General features: G+C 43.0%; 1 protein-coding gene across 2 annotated transcripts in view; it reads right to left on the reverse strand.

Moving 5' to 3' along the window:
• adarb2 (adenosine deaminase RNA specific B2 (inactive)) overlaps positions 1-19,990 on the reverse strand; it is a gene marked incomplete at its 3' end in the record, with an annotated part of 182,377 nt that overhangs the window by 30,494 nt on the left and 131,893 nt on the right. For both annotated transcript variants that reach the window (XM_079661113.1, XM_079661112.1), the window contains 2 exons: positions 16,300-16,386; positions 14,425-15,377 (listed from right to left, as the gene is read on the reverse strand). In XM_079661113.1, coding sequence (XP_079517239.1) covers positions 14,425-15,377; positions 16,300-16,375 — 1,029 coding nt within the window. In that variant the 5' untranslated portion in view covers positions 16,376-16,386. The remainder of the gene's footprint in view (positions 1-14,424; positions 15,378-16,299; positions 16,387-19,990) is intronic.

Genomic DNA, 19,990 nt, shown 5'->3' on the forward strand with positions numbered 1-19,990 from the left:
TCTCCAAAATATGCACAGGGCACAGGACATGACAGAGAGCAAGAGGAGGACAAAGGAAAGGTTCAGGGTGACTGTGATTGGAGTGCATCTGAGTGGTTTGGGTGTAAATCCCCTCTGATTAACCTCCATGGTGGAGATAAAAGCAGCGATACGCCTGAAACGACTTAATGTCAGGCTCAGAGTAAAACACACACCAGCGGCTTTATATATTATGCACCAAGGGCCGGTAGAGGGACTCCTGAGAAAAGATAACATGACCTACCCCCGAGAGAGATGGAGAGAAGGAGGGAGACGGAGAGAGGGAGAGGGGGGGAGGGGGGGAACAACCAGGCGCTGAAAAAAAGAGTAGGGATGGAGACACGGGAGAAAATGAGAGGGTCAGAGATGAGGATTTAACAAGTCTATCATCTACAGTACGTAGTTGACTAAGGGAGGATGGAGGAGGAGGAGGAGGAGGAGGAGGAGGAGGAGGTGGAAGAGGCCACTCCAGAGGCCCCTGAGGGCTGTTCACACACCTCCCATTAATCTGCACATGATTCTGCAAAGAGAGCGAGAGTACAGTGATAGAGAGGGAAACCTGTGTTGCGAGTGGGGGTCTGCAGTATCGTTTAGGGGAGAAATGTTCTAAACAAATCTCACATAGGGAAGTACAACACTCCTGCACATCAGTAAGGATTTAAGCCTCGTCATGATATTGAAGAGCTATGTAAGCCACTTCTTTAAAGAGGGACAAGCTACCCACTAAGCCATAATAAACTGCAAACAAATTGTCACTCAATACTCAACAGTTGGGGGTTTTTGCTCTGTGACTCACTTCTGGGTTGATTACTGTACAATCTTTTATTGCTGAAGCCAAATGAATTAATAGCAAGCATACCTCTCTATTTGCACTGGAATATCGTGACCTTTTTAAAGATGCTTACATTTTTGGACTCCAGTTGTCAGAAGTGGATATCTGGGGATGTCTTTATATGTGGAGAATTGGACTTTGATTCAGTTTCCCTTTCATGAATCAGTATTTAGACAAATGTGCAGCAGCTCCTTAAGACAGGTTTGATATCCAGTGGACACAGCACGAGCAGGGTTTTTGAAGTCATACATGTTGAATAAAATAATCATAACAAACAATATTCACTAGCTGTGCTCAGATATCCATTTCGATCATAACACTGACATAGACACTGACTTTTTAATAAAAGTCTCATGTGTGTTTACTCACAGACCTACAGTATCAGTTATTTCTGGAATCTGAGTTAACGCCGGTCAGAGCAGAGCCAGAGAAATAATAATAAAAAAAAAAACACAAACGAATCGTCACGTGAAGAGACTGCGGCGAAGGCTTTAAAACATTTGGGAGGACGGCAGGATCTAGCATCACCTCTTATGCCATGAAAGAGCGGTGCCATTCAAATGGCTCCTTTGGAGTGATGTGATGGCTGCCTCTAAAGGGTGGACGATTGTGTCGGCCTCCGCCCAGAATAGGCGGCCGCGTCTCCATCTCTGCTGCCCTTGAAGATACGGGTATGGCCCTTTTGGCGGGCTCGACCCTGGCAATCAGCGAGACTTAAAAAAAAAAAAAACACCGCTTGAACGCTGCCTGGGAAAGTCTGTTGCCAAGCACCGTTTCCCTCTCGGCGCAGAGATTAGAGACGCAGACGAGGGGAAACACTGGTGCTTTCAGATGCTTTTCTGTCTCCATGCCCGCAACATATTGTCCTGTCAAGGCCAGGGTATGATGTGCTGCTAATACCAATGCAGAAAAACTCACTACTGTACGCAAATAAAACCTTTCACCAACGATGCCAAAATCTATATTTTAAAACATTCACAATGCAGAGCAAATGTTACCCTATATTTGTTTAAAAGTAAGAATAACAGTGGGAAATAATTCATAATAAAGTACTGAAGCTTTTTGACGTTTTCAGTTGGATGTTTTTGCAGTGAGTCCATTTGCTTCTGAAGGGGTCATTTATCCAGCGGCCTCCCCTCCGCTGGTGACTAAGTGTGGAGCGGACTGTGTGCCATGTCTGTGGGTGTGGCTGTGGCCAGAAGCCCCTACAGCCAGCCATACATCATCAGATATTGATACGGTTCCACCACAGTGCCATGGCTGACATTTGATTCATAGCCCTGGGTGCTCTTTTTGAATTTCTAACCGTCAACAAGGGATCATGGGAAATGCCAATGTTGTGTTTGTTTGTGGCGCCCCAATGACATGCGGGAAAATGGTAAGAATAATGGAGCGGTTTGGACAGGTAACCTAATCTAATCTAATCACGCCCTTTGGTGCGAGCCTGTAGGCATATAGACAAAATGTGATAAAATATGAGATAGTATCAATTTTTTATTCGATTTAAATTGTGTTAATCGCTTAGATTAACTGGTTTCCTGTTTCCGGGATCATTTAAATGTTTGCGTGCTCTTCATCTCATTAACTTATTCTTTTCCCAGTACCTTTTTCCACAATATCCAAATTGATACTTTCAACAGAGATAACGTTAAAGCCTTTTATTGTCATTGTACAAAAAATACAACGAGATTCAGAGTGCAACTCTGTCCCAGTGTGCAAAAACTGATGAAGTGAGATGGCACACTCCTGAGCTACTGCTATCATCAGCTCCGAAAAAAACCCAATGTGTTCCATTATATTTTACAGCTAGATTCAGTAGCCCAACTTGGCTGTGAGCCAGTGTGAGATTATATGATCAATGTTATGCGAAATCACATGACTTATTTCACTCAATTCTTTCAGCTGGCAATATGAGGCTTCCTCCCAAAACAGTGATGTGTTTATCTGACAGTCGCTATACGTTTACACTTGCCCTTTGGTGAAAATAGCTCAGCTTTTTTCTGCACTGATGAATGTGGATTTTAGCAAACATCCCCTGACAGAAGAGGCTTAAACAGAGCATGATCCCTCTCACCGCCAACCGCCGTGCACACACACACAGGGCACAATATAATATGCACTTCACAGCCCGCGGATGAAATGAATGCAAATAATGGCGTGAGAAAGGCTTTGGAGCATGCCAAAGAAATCAGTCTGCGGCCCCTGCTCTCTTAACATTTACTAAAAATCCATCACGTGGCGTTTGCAGAGTTAGCACAACGCCAGAGAGACTGTAACAAATGCACATGGTTTCTTTTGTCCCCTTTTTCTTTTCCTTTCCGCGGAACCTTTCAAGTGCACACCCATACTTCATAAGCTCCTGCAGCAGGCCAGCAGAGAGAGCAGGAGAGGCATGACAATAGACTGAAAGGAGAGTCAATATCGTAAAAGAAAGGCAAAGAACACTGAAGGTCTGAACCTGTGTGTGTGTGTGTGCGTTCAGTTTGTACTTTAAAGTCCTTTTGAAAAGTACACACCACTGCTCGCTGCTGTCTCATGTGCCAGACACTTTCTTTAATAAATGCGTGTCAAGCTACCAAGCGGTGTACAGTATACTTAACAAGCTGTTTTTTCCCTTCTGTTATGTGGGAGATTGAGGTGAATAATGTCAGAAAAACAAAGACACAAATGAGTGCAAAGGGAGATCATCGTCTCGCCACCTCCACAATCTGTGGACGCATCGCCATTAAGCGCTTTAATAACAGTACTGAGAGAAAGCGCTGAATGTCAGCTCTTGTGTGAAGTAGCTGCCACATCTAGACACGCCAAAGCTGTAGAAGTCTTTCTATCAGAGCGGAAGATGCTTGACATTAGGGTTGTTGTAGAAACGAAGAGAAAGCAAGTGGAAGAAAGTGACAAAAGGAGAAAAGGGTAGAATGTTGTGCATGCCTATGGGTGACAGCACAGCCCATGCATATTGTATAGGTATGTGTGCGTTCGCTCATGCATAACTCCATGAGTGCCACCTGATTATGGCCCGAAACGTTGGAGATTCAGAAAACTGACATGAGGTAATGCAGCATGTCACAATGCTCAATGCTGAAATTTCACGCAGCAGTATGTGGTTACAATTACACAGAAGACTAAACCTCAACAAATAATGCATGAAAGGAAGATCTAATCTGTTAAAACCAGGTATCTCCAATATTAATTTTAGGCTTGTAAATGGTTTATTCACTTTAATATTACGTTACATAAATTCTGTAATATCTTTGCATTTGAAGTGGATTCAGATTGTCTAGCAACGTACGCAAGTTTAACAAGAAACAGGACATGTGAAATCCAGTAATGCTGTTTGCATCTCATTGATATTATGTTGTATCTGAGCTTTAATAAGCAACTGCTAACGCTAACATTGCTAAATCCCACTAATAGCATTCAATTACACAATATTACACAGCAATAGAAGAAGAAGGGGTAGTCACATTTAAATGTAAGTAAGCTAAGCTACTTTTAATACTGCGCCCTGGTGCTGGGTGGAAAGCTATAATTCAGATTTTCGTGTCTTTTTTATTAAAACATGTTTTGGCTGCACTGTAAGCTGATACACTAGTTACGCGCCGCTTCTGACATGTATAGCCTATTGTAGTTTTAAACTATACTTGCTGTTACCACAGTAACCATGGGTGTTGCCAAATCAATCTTAACTGACATTTTCAGAATTACAACTTCAATAGTTATATCCCTTCCATTTTATCCCCCTGTATTTATTTAAATTTGGATATTTTTCCATTTCCCTTTCCTATCCTATACTGTTGTACATACCTCTATATTGCATGTGAACCTCTAAAGTAACATTCTGGCCTGTTTTGAGTGGACTTTGGTTCACCGTCTTATGTGCATAAAACACTTCTTGTCGACCTATATGTGCCTGTCAACAACCGGGGTGTTTCATTTCTCCATCAGCAGGAACACCAAGTTCATCATCGTGCACAGGAGAGTGGAACACGGGCCTTGAAATCCAGCCAGGGTGCAGACGGAGGAAACAGGGCGGGGGGAATGGATTTGTTATGTACCTGCTGAAGTACAACCAGGTGCTAACGCAATGGTGGACATTTTTTAAAAGGCAGAGCATGTGCATTCTGCACGAGCAGTGAAAGTTATATGCAACCCTGAAGACATCTCTACCTTTGCTATTAGTAATGTATCACCTTTTTACCAGATGGATAAGTACAATGAACTGGGTCAAACTTTTCTTAGTCTAAAAGCTTAAAAGTCACAGGGACTGAAATCTTCTCCGCTCAGCCTCTGACTAAAGCATATGATAACTATTCATGCTGTGAGCCGTGGAATTTTCTTTCCCAATTTCCAAATAATACAATCTGTTGAAGCTTTATCACTCGCTCTGTGAAGCCAATCGAATGTCTAATCTGCACATCTACCCAGAAGACTTTGTTCTAAAGTTCACGATGCTGAGATATATTGAAGCTGTGTGTAGGAGAAACCTCTGTGATGGTTTGATTTATTGGTACAAATGTGCTAAGGCCATGATTTGCTCCAGCCTCCAGAATGGCTCTTATTTGATCGGCTAAGTGCTTTGCGCGGAGACGCGCCGTCGGGTGAAGATATTATGACTCATGGCCACCCTGCCTTTCATCTGTATGCAGAGTTCAGCACTTCCTGTATCGGAGGGAAAGATGTGCCATCAAAAGGTCGCCTTAGAAACATCCCTCTGTGACAATGACAACGGAGACGGTATTAACAGGCGACTTCAGGGGCCGCCTCTCAAATTAAGAGGTGACGCCGGTGACCCGAATCAGCAATTCAGCTGTTCTGGAAGCAGTTGTTGCTGCGGAAAAAAAATTATTCAGCTGATAATGTCAGTGAAAGTAAGAAGTTCAGTAAGGGTTCAGCTGCATGTATTTTGTGCATTCACACTCCTTTCATTTGGCAAGGGGAACTCGGGCAGGGAGAAATGCGGCCAAACTGAGTGAATACTATGAAATATTGCACCTATTTTCCTGCAGGTTCATACACACACGCCTTATCACATTTACAAAATATGTGAGGAAAAATAACACGGGGGGGGGGGGGGGGAAACCATCATGTAAACATTATGCGTTCAATATATGACCTCTGTGTTTTCTCTCATTGCCCGGTGGGGTAACATAAAAATACATGAAGACGTAGGAAGGGGCTCCATCCATAACCCAGCGGACAGTGGTTCCAGGCACAACGCAGGCCTTAACTAGCTGCCTGCTGTATACTCATGGGCAGGCAGGTTGAAATATGAGGGCTGTGGACATGAGGTCTTCCCAGAATGCTAAACTCCCCCTCTCTCCCCCCGCTGTGCCCTGCAACCAATCTGACGCCTAATTAATCCTGAAGGTCTTTTGTTCCGCTGAGGTTTTCCTCTCTTTCCCCCCACTGCACTCCATCCATCCTCACCTCCCTTGCTCCCCCCCAGCCTGCCTCTCATCCTTCCCCCTGCCAGCTTGTCCCCCCCCCCCCCCTTCTCAACCACACACCTACGCACACACTCTCTCTCATACATACACCATATTCCAGTCTCTCCCGTTTTGTCCCCCCCCCAGGGAGGCGTGGTGCGGCCCCAGAGAGCAGGACAGAGTTAACAGATGTTTTGCTTTTCCTTTTTTTTTTTCATCCACGGGGTAATTTAGTCGAGCCAAAAATGTACGACTGTTACATGTATTCCCAGTATTCAACTAATTATGGTCATATGGGACATTTTCATGGATTTCACTATGCAGGAATGCAACAATGTGGATACAACTTAGACAGTAAAGCAGCAGTATAATGCAAAGATGAATACAGCGTTGCAAAATGGTTCAGGATTTATTCCTTTAAGAATCGTTCAGCATTTTCGGAAGGATTCTACATTTTTTTTGTCAAGAGTAAGATGAGAAGACTGATACATATTCATGTTATTAAAGAGCAACTTGCAGGTTTTTTTTTTTTTTTTACTAGATTTATGCTTAACCTTGCCTGACAATTACAATTAAAAAAGATAATGCAGGATTTGATATGTTTTACGAGACCGAAGGGCAGGAATTCAGAGGGGAAAAGAGCCGTTTTGAGCTCTGCTACTAAAAACTGCTTTTTTTTTTACGTCATACGTCAAACGCGTCATATTACTCCACATGGGGGAGCTACTTTCTCGGACTCCTTCTCTGCCCAATCCGCAGTAGTAGTTTGTAGTTGGTTTGAGCGGTTTGTTATGGATCAGTATCAACAGTCCTGCCAGTAACGTTACTATATTATCAATACTACTTTAGTTATAGCCTGGTATATGATAGCTAACTTTACAATGTTGTGATGTGACCGATGTTAGCTGCTCATAATTATAAGGTTGTGGGTCGTCAAATGTATACGAATATACATTTTTAACCTCTTCTGTGTCAAAACTAGCATTGTGAACCATGTTTATTAATATGTTAGACCGGCCGCTCTCCCTCATTTGACGTCACACGCGGCTGGTCTTTTTTTATGCGGAAGTAAAAATGTCTTACAAAAACGACGCCAGATGTCACTGTAGTTTAGATTTATGTGTCTTTTTTTGAAAATCCAGTGTATACATCATTTTCCTACACATTTATTCACTGGGGTCTCTAACCTGCAAGTTGCTCTTCAAGCAAAATATAAGGCTCCAACTAGCGGCTAGCATTTAGCTTAGCATTAAAGGGGCCCTATAATGCTACTTTTTTAGATCAATATTTGTATTTTGTGCCTCTAGTCTAATCTGTCATGTTTCCATGCTTTAGAAAAAAGCTCTTTATGTTTCTCATACTGCCTGTGCTGCAGCACCTCTTTTCACACTCTGTCTGAAACCAGAGCCCAATCTGCTCTGATTGGTTAGCTGGCCCACTCTGTTGTGATTGGTCAACCGCGTAGAGATGTTCTGCCCATTATCCTATCACGTACAATGTGTCCAAACTCGTACTACCAAAATTGATGCAACGGTGAATATTTTAGCATAACAGCCGCACAAAAACACACACCATGGCTGATTCCATCCGGAGCATATCAGCAACACATGTCATGTTGCCTCAGCTATGGAGGCGAGGGGAGGAGACCCTCGGGGAAACATCTGAGGTTTGGCGGCCCTGAGGGTCCATGTGATCAGCCAGGCATGTGAGTGTGTGCACGGGGACAGTCACTGGCGAGGGATGTGTGTATGTCTGTGTAGGACTGATATTTTCCGCATTTGGTTTTGGGGAAATAATATGGTTTCATGGCCAACTATTCCGTTGTGGAAATGAACTTTTAGCAGCTAAGATGTCTAAAATATGAAGGAAGACTTGAAATATCAATGCAATATTTTCGGCCAGTTCCAATTCAAGATGAACTTTTAATTATCCAAAGGCGATCTGCTATAATATTTTAAAAGTAATCACTCTGACACTTCAGAGAACACTCCACTCCCCTCACAATAAAAGGTACTGAAGATAATAATTCAAATAAAAGTAAAATGTATGAAGATTATTTATGACTATATGCCGCATAGCTAATGTTTAAAAACGATTCTTAGTAGATTCCCAACAGTTCCAGAAACTATGGAACAAGGAACTAATATCTGTGGCGTATTTGAAAATTATAACAACTGCTCTTGAATCGTTACTTTTACACACGAGAAAACTACTTATTAGAGTAGTTATTATCTTTGGATATACTGTTATCTTTTTTTATGTAATACCTACAAATAAATGCACAGGCAGAAGGGAAACCTAAAACTCCATGAACAGCTGAGTGTTTAATGGTTATTCCTTGAAGTTGCCAACCATGATGTCTATGCCCTGACAAATTCAGCTCGGATTTCGCGTATCTAAAAATGCTAGTCCTGGAGAGGGGACTTTTTTTTGGGTAACTACGAATATCATACAACAACTTAAATTACTCACAGGTTCCTCCAGTTGAGTTTGCAAATTCCTCAAAAGATTCTTGGTCCCCTTAAAGGCATATGAAAGACTTTCAGTCCTCTGAGACCGAATGCCAAGAGAGATGAATGAGATATCAGACTAAGTCTCAGCTGATTGTGATATGATCAATATTATGCAGTTGATGGCATATTTACGGCTTATTTCTACCACACTGTCCACTACACCTAATCCCTTTTTTCCTGCTTTGTGTGTGAAATGTCAGTTCTTGTATTCCAGTAATAAATATTGCTTTGACAGCTTTCTTATCCCTAACAAGAGCACAGTATACAGAGCACTTTAAAGACAAGTACTCATGTAAAATAGCTGTAGATAAAAAAGCAAATCGTGTGCCGGTTGGGGCAGTTGTGTTAAGTTTTACAACAGTACTTTGGTGCCCCATCTGTTCCTGTGCGTACTGTACGTCAGCGCGATGGCTTCATGAACAATCTGATCTCGCAGATGTGATGCGTGCTGATTTGGGCGTGTGCACGTCTCCATTCTGCGTGTATGACAGCACGGTCCATTGCTCCAGGCTGGAAGGTCATTTAAAGGCCAGACATCCAGACCTCTCCTCTCCTCCCCCTCCCCTTCCCCTCTCTCCTGCCTGAGAGCCGGAGATAAACCTACACATGCCAGCCACACAGGACCAATAGTCTTGATTTATCGGAAGCCATTTGGTACCTGAACGCCTATGAAATTGTAATGAACTTGACTATGCTTTTAATGAAGTGTGAGAGGTTCTTCAGAAACGATTATAGCCGTGCTCCGGCTCACAGCTAGAGGCTATGGAGGGGAAAGGAGGAGGGAGAAAAGAGGGGAATTGAGGACTGTCACAAACGATGAAGACTTTGTAGGATGGTGTAGGGCGCGCAGGGGTGCAGAAAGGAGCGCCACGCTTCTTTGGAATAGATTACAGAGGCGTTCACTGTGTATCGGAGGTGACATGACCTGACCAACCCCATTTCATTTCCTCCATGCCAAGGGATTTTCCCTCAAAGCTGCATGCTGACGCAGTACATTAGACTCAACAGCCTGCAGTCTCATAGGTCATATTTTGCATACATATTAGACAGTGGAGGATGATTCTAACCTTTCCATGTACAGGGTGCTCCCATTCAGACCGGGAAACATTATTGTTCAGTAATTTCACACACAAATCTCCACTCTCCTAAGCTGCTTCTTCTTTAAATACCACATGATGAGGTAAGTGGCTGCTGAAAGGGCAGACAGTCCAGACACAAACAGTGGCTTTTTGCTCACATTATTATTGTGCTCTAAGTGACACATTGTAATGAGATACTTTGTGGATGCACAAAAAGGAATTCCCTACTCGCTCTCATTTACCAAAGGTCAAGATATCGAGATAACAGCAACTCCTGCCAGTTTTACTTATATAATCCAATTTATAACAAACAGGATATTATTTGCATATTTTGGGACATAAGTAACATTAATATTTAGAAATTGTGTTCTGGGCTGCAACTACATTATCAAGATAGTCCAAGTAAAACCAGATGAAAAACATTGGTACTGTATCTATATTCTAGCGTTACATAGTGATGTCACTATGTTACAGAAGTAAACAAAGGAGTCCAATTTAGGCATATCAGGCACGGGGGAGTGTGTGGGAGAGACATTTGGGGATTTTAGCCTCTGCAGACCATTTACAATTACATTTTAAATGTTGACTAACTAGTAACTTGTTTTCCCTTCAGACTGAAGACAGAAGAATCATTTAACAATGTGAAACATCAATCTAGAAATATTTAACAGGAAGTGTTTTGTTTGGCTGCGTTAGTAGAAACTGTTGAATGTAGATGTTACGCCTGTTTGCACTGCACCACTTTGTAGTGACAGCCACAGCTGACCCTGTGGGTACAGTCTGTTGTGGTGGCTGTCACTTAGTGTGTATCTGCCGTCACTGTCCACATGCCTGTAACACTATCTGCAAGGACTCCGAAGCTGTTAATCAACTCCTCTCTAATGTGTTGTTCACACCTCTCCCTATCTCTCTTTCTCCCTATCTCTCCGACTTGCCGTATTTCTATCTAAGACAGGGTGCTCGGATGGGCCATCGCTGTCACTAATTTGTTGTGGCAATATTAATTAATGATCAGCCTGTCACAGCTGTTTATATTGAGACAGATTAGAAGTGGGAGAGATTAGACAAAGAAAACAATCTGCGAGGGGCTCAGCGGCTGACAGGGGTCACCTTCACGTGTCTGAAATCATATTCAATTTGCCGAGGCGGAGGCAGGGAAATTACTGCTCTTGACCAGTCTGTATCCCTCTCTCTATCTGCGATGGTTCACATTAGGAGATAACTAAATCAAATTTGAACCGCAAAAAACGAAAAAGACCATTTAGAGTCGTATTTGATCTCATCTGAAATGATGAGAAATGAAAAGACTTAGTAGTGTTTTTAATACCCACGCTGGCTTCTCCATGCTTTCTCTTCTCCATTAACCCTCATGTTCCTTCTGTTCTGCCACAAAATGCATTTCCCTTTTCAAATGGATGTTAATCCGAGGTGGCAGAGCGTGTCCTGACCACTGACCTCAGTACTGTCCTTCTGAGCGGACATGTTGACTCTGAGCCTTCCCACCGCCACACACAAGTCTCAGGCTCAGTTGACTTGGCAACGACGCAGTGCATTGTGGAGGCGCAGGGAGATTAAGTGGCCAATCAAGGCCTGAACAGCGGTGTAATCATTCCACTTGGTAAAATGGATGTCAGGATTAGGCACTTTCTCACTTCACTGTGCTGGCTTTAATAGGGCAAAGACGTTTTCTGGTAACTAAAGTGCGGCGGTACGATTAAAGAACAGCTTCTTACTGACTGGTTGATAATCAATTCTTAAAGTTATGTTTGGAGGCCGATTAAACCGTAATGTCAGGGACTATACAAACACATTGGGAGATGATGGGAGGTCAGAAAAGGGTTGGAGTATTATATAATTGCGGAAGGATAAGCAGCAGTCTCACTTTTTAAGATGTATCACATTTGTACTTTATTTGACATCTAATAATTTTAAGATAAATACAAAAATACAATTGTAAAATGATAATATGAGGTAGCAACCCTACCTACTAGAAATACAACAACAAATATGTGTTGTTAATGGAATACCACCAAAATGACATTACGAGGAATGGCATTATTAATATCTTTACAGATAGTAAACATATCAGTAAACCTGGTCACTAACTACCCAAACATATGATGAAATGATATCTGCTATTAGATACTACCGTGTTATTATAGTTGTTATGTTTATGTTTAGACATGAACTCTTAGCCAAAGAGCTTTGAAGCCTTAACATACAGACAGCTCTCACTATGGATATGAATAAGTAAAGTCAGCGTAAGGCGAGAGATCTCTGCAGAATACTTTCCCATTTGATTTCCCTGGATAAATAAAAGGTTGAATGAAGGAATAAAATAAATAAAGTCCTTGCTGGAGGATAAATAGCTATGTGATGTCAAGCAGACTGTGGCCCGACGCCTCATTTCTGATATGATTGTTAAAAGTGTCCCGTAGACATGTGTGTAGGAGGGATGGAGGAAAGTGGAGGCTACATGACTGCAGGAGGGAGTCTGTGTGGATGCGCACTAGTATGCTTGTCTTGTCCCTGCTGCTTTCTTATTCCCTAGTATGTATTTGAGGCAGAATACAGCACCGTGCAGTTCCCCTGAGTTTAAATATTTCATTTGGGAGATGAATTCTGGAGCTACCAGCCTTGTTGTTCAACTCAAAGTTTGAAGAACTAATGCTGCTCCTAATTCTTATATTCCACTGTGTTGAGTTAAAGCAATGCCTCCATATTAAAGTCCTGGCTCCCACTACCTATTATTATTTCCCTCCATCAATATATTCAGGCTTTTTTCTCTGGTTTCTTACTTTCAAAAGAAGAAAGTAGTACTAGGGTCGAAACAGAAAGGAAATATGAATAATTTGTCAAAGAATGACACAAAGAAAGGATCAGGAGAGGGGTTGATGCGATATAGCGTGTGGGGCCATTAACATCTCCTCTACAAAGCTTTTCTCTGCAACAGGTACAGCCAGAGGGAAGAGAGGGTGAAGAAGGCGGCACACATCGTTTGGAATACCACCATAACATTGGCATTACCCACAGGCTGCAGCTGGCAACCACCCCCACATTTACACTTCACATCTGCAGTAGTCAACCACTGCCCATGCAATCAGTGCTTGGCAGGCAGATTGGCTCGCATGCAAACATCGAAAGAGTGCTTTTGAGCTTGAGGGTTTTTAAAGTCCCATTACGCAATGGTTCAGACATGTAACCCGTCGTACCCGCCAACACATGCCCGGCCACATGTGTATTTCCACATGCATGCATATTGTGTGCTTTTGTCCTTTACCAATACAAAATAAAACGCCTCTCCAGCCTGGCAGACGGCACGGCTGACTTTCAAGAAATTCCACAAGCGAGTGCTTTCTGGAACTAAACGGGTGAGGCAAATCCTCTTAAAATCCTTTTAGATACCGTGGCAGCAGGGAGAAAACGAAAAAGTTTCTCCGAGGCAAACGTGCAGGTTTGTTGGGTTGATGTCGCGCTCTGGGGAAGGACATTCTCGCCAGTTTATTTCTTCAAGGCTGGAGAGGAATGTTAATACGACACATACCCTACAGGATGCGCAGAAGCACACTATGATGGCGTGTGAGTTGACACGAGGTTTAAAGGAGAGACAAACCACACTTTGGATGTGTGCGGCTTCAACTAACCATTCGAGAATGTGGGGTTGTACACATTTCTTTGTTATTAGGACACAATAGGAAACATGCCAGAGATCTGTAAATCATGGATTTGAGGTTCTACTCTATGCAAACAATAGTAAACATCTAAAACCAGTGTGACTATCTACTCAGCAGTTTTTCTTCAGCTGAAATTAAGTTTGAAATGGCTGTCAACAAGTGCCAGCACATCCAGCCTCTATGTCTTTAGGCTCTCCAATTTCATCAAGTTTCTCAAAACTAGTTTCCTGGCTCTGATTGCTATTTACATATTTGGGTAAATGAGCATGGGATTGGGCTCGGTGGTTTGTTTGACGATTTGCTCTTTGCTTTTCTATCTCCTTTGGGCAACAGATTGGATTAATGTTTGTAGACACTGTGATGCCACACATGAGGAAACAGGAGATCTTGCAAAATTACAAAACTCTCCCAATTACAGCTCTACAAACACATAAAAACTAGGGGAAAAGCTCATTTGGGGGGCGATGCAGATGTTTCTTGTGTCAGAGGCACAAGGACAATAATGAGCTTCATTTACATGCCTTTCTATTTTAATAGACCAACAAACAGATCATGTTTATTCAAGACCCGGGCGTTGCAGAACACACTAAGAAAAAAAGGAAGCTACACACACATGCATTGTGATCTGTAATATAATATATGCTCTATCTTTTGAGGCACATGCCAGCTTGCTTACATAGATCTTTATCCTCTCTGCCACCATTTCTCCTTCCATCCCCACTCTTTTAAGCTCTTATCTCCTTTCCTCCTTAATTACTTGTTAGAAGGTGTTTGGCTTTTCGCTGCACGCCTGCTGTTTTGGTCATTACAGGCCCCTGTAGGAAGTGAAGTAGCTGCCAAAGAAGCTTAGCATAAGACAGGCGCTGAGGTGTCTGTACTCACCTGGGGTAAATGAGGGCAGCTCTTCCTGCTGGCTTTGAGGCCTGTCGTCCCCTCAGGGGCCGTCCTGATGTTGAAGAGGGCCTGAAGAGCACACTGGGCCGCCTGGGTCTTGGCCATCTTCTTGCTGCGCCCACAGCCCTCGAAAATCCGCCCATCCACTCGCACAGCCATCACAAAGCTACGCGGCCGCTTGCCTTCGGCCCGCTCAGAGAGGCAGGCGTAGCGCAGGCCAGGCCGGAGCTCGTTGAGCATGGCTACGGGGCTCTTAGGAGCCTCTTGCTCTGGAACAATCCCACCAAGCCTCTGCTGAGCCTGCACCATCAGGTCCAAGGTGTGTCGGAGCAACCGTCCGTGTCTCAGTAGCTCACTTGATAGAAGCTCGCTCTCTGCTGCCGAGTTGCAGAACGAGAGGCCGTCGGAGCACGCAGAAGACTCAAATTCCTTGAAGAGTGTCTCGGGGAAGTCCGCCTGATCTGAGGTGAAGTCAGCCGAAGGGTTTGAAATGTTTCCCATGGCCAGATGGGCCTGAGGAGCGTTAGGAAACTGGATGAAGGACTTGAGGGCCAGCTCTGCAGCCCTCATCTTAGCTTTCTTCTTCGTGGGGCCCGTGCCTTCGAAAGTCAGCCCGTTCACCTCCACAGCGATGGAGAAGACGGGAGCATGGACCGGGCCGGTCTGAGACACCATGCGGTACTGTAGGCCCGGCTTCAGCTCATTGAGCTGCACCAAAGCATTTTTCGGTGCTTCAGACCAGGACAGTTTCTTGTAGATGAGGCGGAGTTGACACAAGTGTCCGTTGTTGTCCTCCTCCAGCGGCCGTTTCCTCTTCAGACCGGAGCTCCCACTTCTCGCTGAGTCGGAGCAGAAAATGGACTGGCACTCTGCCGATCCTATGGAGCGATCCTCCAGGTTACCAATGTTGCGGTTCTCCTTCACCTCGGCACTGCTGGTACCTGCAGTCAAATGAGAAAATTTAAAAAGTGATAAAAAATAGAGAGAGAGAGAGAGAGAGAGAGAGAGAGAGAGAGAGAGAGAGAGAGAGAGAGAGAGAGAGAGAATTCATAACTGTGTGACACACATTTATCCTGGCTGAACAATATGAATCAAGGAAAATCTCCCGGGCAAGATTGAGCCACTCGATACACAATGAAATGGTAATGAACAAATCTACAATCATCTCCATGAGCCGAGCCCACTTCATACCACGGGGCGCGCGCTATCACGTTTAAGTGTTTTAAAATACAAATACAAATCCCCTAAAAATGGCGATGTTATCTGCCAAATCATTCTGTAATCTGCCTCCAAATTGGCTCTGAATCTGTGTTGCAAGTGAGAAACATTGGTCCCTGTGGCCAATGCAAAGCACCAATCCTATTTGTAATGGCAGTTGGGATCACATCGAGTGGCAGACATTCCAAGAAAGGATGAAATGTCTGGAGCCCGCTTTATTTCACACAGCTGCGATACACTCTTCAAACCTAGTTACGGGGGAAGTGGCGGCGTATTGCATTTCTGATGGGAAATGAACAAAAATGGGGTGTTCGGATCTTGTCACAGGAGTGTTAACGTTGGAATGGGAGACTGGGATCAAGTGCTGACATTCACTCATGAGGCAGATTGTAGATGATAGTGTGCGCAGGCGTGGATGTTCCTAATCTAATGGCTTATTTATCACAAACACTCAAATCTAATATTGAATAGCTCAAGATAATACAGATTTTAACACACACGCTGACATCCGTGCTTAATCAAATAGCCCATTTCCCAAATAATTAATTACGTGGGTGACAGAGAGATCATTTCAATATTAGGCCTGCCACTGAGGGAGTTAGTGCAGCGTGGTGACAGAGAGGAAGGAAAGAGACGGCAGCTTACTTAAACTGTCCTCGTCCTCTGTGCTGCTGGTCCCAGGGCTTATGTACTTGAAGGGAGCGATCAATGCTGACAGCATACAGACTTTTTCTGGAGGAGAGACAAGAGAGAGACACAGAGTCAACAAGAGGGCAGCGGCGGAGATGTTTTGATAGTTTTATCGATTATAGCGCAGATCAGAGTTGGCCCAACATGGGGAAAGAGGCGGAACGTGAGTGAGTACACACACACACACACACACACACACACACACACACACACACACACACACACACACACACACACACACACACACACACACACACACACACACACACACACACACACACACACACACACACACACACACACACACACACACACACACACACACACACACACACACACACACACACACACACACACACACACACACACACACCCTCTTTCAATGCTACAATGCTAACATGAGGAAGCTAACAACGTATACACTCACAAAACATACATGGAAGGAAAACAACATATATATGGTAACATACACTTTTAGCCTCATCCAAGAACATTCGCATTCTTATCATTTTATTTTTTCTATGAGGTTTCGCAAGTGCATTCACATTTCATATTCACCAAAATCTCTCTATGGAACACAACAATCAGGGTCCCAGAACTAATTTATTTTCAGTTTGTCAAGAGGTGTAAATCGGAGATGAATCAGACTTAAAACTTCTGAATTCTGAGCCCCGCTGAAGGCTGTCTGTTCCACTACATTTGTATTCAAAAAGGTTTTACCAAAAAGTAAAAAGAGGAATATTCCACTGCGTGGCTTCAATTCCTGCTGTTGCAAAACATTAATCAAATTCAGCAGAGTCTGTAGCGGTAATGGGTGATATTGGAAGAACAGCTGTCAATGACAGTGCTTTACAGTGAAGAAAAGAAATAGCAATGATTTACCATAAAGTTAGATGCTAATTAGTGTCATACTAGTGATAAGTCATTAGTCACAGAGATATTATAGCCTGGAGCAGTGGTTAAGCGGGTAGACAGTGCGTGATTCATTTGATAGTTAAGGACCACTCTTTAATTCCAGACATGCCACTGAGAACATTCTTGTTAGACTATGAATGTGGTTTGTCCTTCACATTACGTTTCAGTTTGAACAGAATTTATTCAGGCATTTTAAATCTTCCACATACACACATACACACACTTCATGTTTGGTGATAAACTTCCACCCGTTGTCAGTGCTAACTTGTCAACAGTGGCTTTCTCCTGCTCTCCCTGGGGCTTGCTGCTGTCCAGGTGTGCGTGTTGTTTACAGTATGAAGCCCTATTAGGGCCATCGCTTGGTCTGGTGCACTCCATGCAGCGCTGAGCAGAATTGACAGACCAGTCTGGCTCCTTAATTACACCCCCTCTCTCTTCCTAACACCAGATGATGATCAATAAAAGGGAGCGGGGTAAGGGAGAGGCAACGTGAGGGAGATAGTGGAGGTGGACAGATGTAACAGGAAGGAAAAAGCAAGGGGAAGAAAACGAGGAGTTTATGTAGGTGGTTGGGTGAGCCAGAGGTCAGGACCCCCTCCAAGCTCCCAGGCTATTCCACCACAATCACCGAGCAGAAGTCAGGCCTGAAGCAGCAGCAATTTCAGCGATTAAAATGCTGCATAAACGGAGATCACATTACAGTGCAATAAACATGTTTTGATAAGAGTGCAAGGTTGTGAATGAGCTCCTGGTGCTTTCCTCACAGCACTACAGGCACTCAATGAGTCACTCCGACACACATGGATACACTCTAAACACTGATGCTGGAGCTGTGCGGGGCCTCGTGGGCCAACATCACAATACAAGCATTTCCATTCTGACCTAATTACGGACTAAAGCCCAACACAAGCAGCAATTTGGGCCTAAATGACTCCCTCGGCCAGCAGGGTCATTATCCAGACCATTTTCAAATCAGTCTATATTGTTTTTGAAGCCCCTGAAGCCCTATTTAGAGTACAAAAACATGGCTGGGGGTGTGTTTACAAAATGGCAAAATTAGAGGTGTTGGTAGGGCTACTGCTTAGTACAGCATGTCTTAATTCATTCGTGTATTTGTAACTAAAATGTAATGCTGCGTGAAAGACACATGTTCACATCAAGCATGACATTGCAGGCAATTAACACACAGGAGTCTAAACTTCCACACTGCTGACTGATATGACGTATGATGTATCGAGATGATCCCGTTTTACCTAAACCACCCACTCACCAGCTTCTGCCAAGCCAAAGCCCACTGGGCATTGAGATACTAAAGCTTCATGGGACCAGATGTATACAGTATAATATATCAAGAGTATAAGCCCATTTGTTTTCAATATTGTAAAACCTGCACAACATGTTGAACATTTCTGCTCCTTTGAATATAGTATTGCCATATTGTATTACATTTTAGTGCAGACAGTTTCTTAAATAACTATATTTCGTGTAAATATTGCCTTTACTTTTCATTTGTTTGAATAGTCTTAGCTTATATAATTGTACTATTTTTTATAGTAAGCTTTCTTTCTGTGTCTCTGTATGCACGACTTATACCAAAGCAAATTCCTCGTATATGTAAAACTACTTGGTAATAAAACTGATTTGGATTCCTTCACTCCAACCTAAAGGTTAAAGGAGAGAAGTTTGTCATTTTAAAAGAAAAGATTCAACCTTAATCCTGCTCATCCAAGTGGGATCTACAAAAGCCATTTTTTACAATACAATTCAACAAGAAGCAGCCTTGTTTTACATCTATCCGCCTAAAATGGGTTTATCATTTGAGAATTAATTTAAGTGTTTTGATAAGTCTTCAATGTCTTTAGTTGGCCATTGCCTTTTTAACCAAACAATTACAATTGCTACTGTATGTACCACCATTGTTAGAAGTGTCACCTGGCTTGGCCTTTTCTTAGTAGAATTAGCTAGCACAAGAAATGAAGTGTAAAAGAGCACAAAGGTAAGCCCAATACGTTAGTCAGATTCAGATCCCGGAATATCATTCATTTAGCTGGTGATCGGTCATAAACCATTAGATAAAGAATTAGCCAAAATTCAATTTTGACCCTACGATGCCACTAGATCAAAGTGATCAAGTTATTGCATTTTACAATGTGTGGGAAACATGTACAATAGGAATGACCCCCCTTTGAATAGAAAACCAATTCTATGCACTATTATCAATGCTTGCTGCCATGCTGGACACATCACTGGGTTGCATGACAGCCTGAGTAGAACCTTTTATTATGTGTTTTTTAGATTACAAAGTTCACAGTCATAATAGAGCGTATAAAGCACTTCAGGTCTGCATAATTTCAAAGAAACAGAAAAACACTTTCAATTGACAATTGCGATATCATCATCAGTGTTTCCCCTACCATTGTCTTGGAGGGGCGCTGCGCCCCGCCAACGGAGCCCCGCGCCCCCCTGAAATTCAATTTTTTATTTGTATTTAAAGTGGACCTATCATGCTATATTTGAATAATATAGTGTAGGACCATACCTATAAAAAGCATATTTATACTTTTTATTTTTCAAAATACCAAACAGATCATGCATTTTAGCAATTCCTCATTTCGCTCAATTTAACACTGTCTTTGCATGGGCTGATTCTGTGAGAACAACATCATCTACAGGCCTGGCATATGTACTACAGCGTCTCCAGCGCTTTCCAACGGCAATGTCCGTGGCTGTC

This window comes from Notothenia rossii, assembly GCF_949606895.1.
Source record: "Notothenia rossii genome assembly, chromosome: 12".
Taxonomy (NCBI): Eukaryota; Metazoa; Chordata; class Actinopteri; order Perciformes; family Nototheniidae; genus Notothenia; species Notothenia rossii.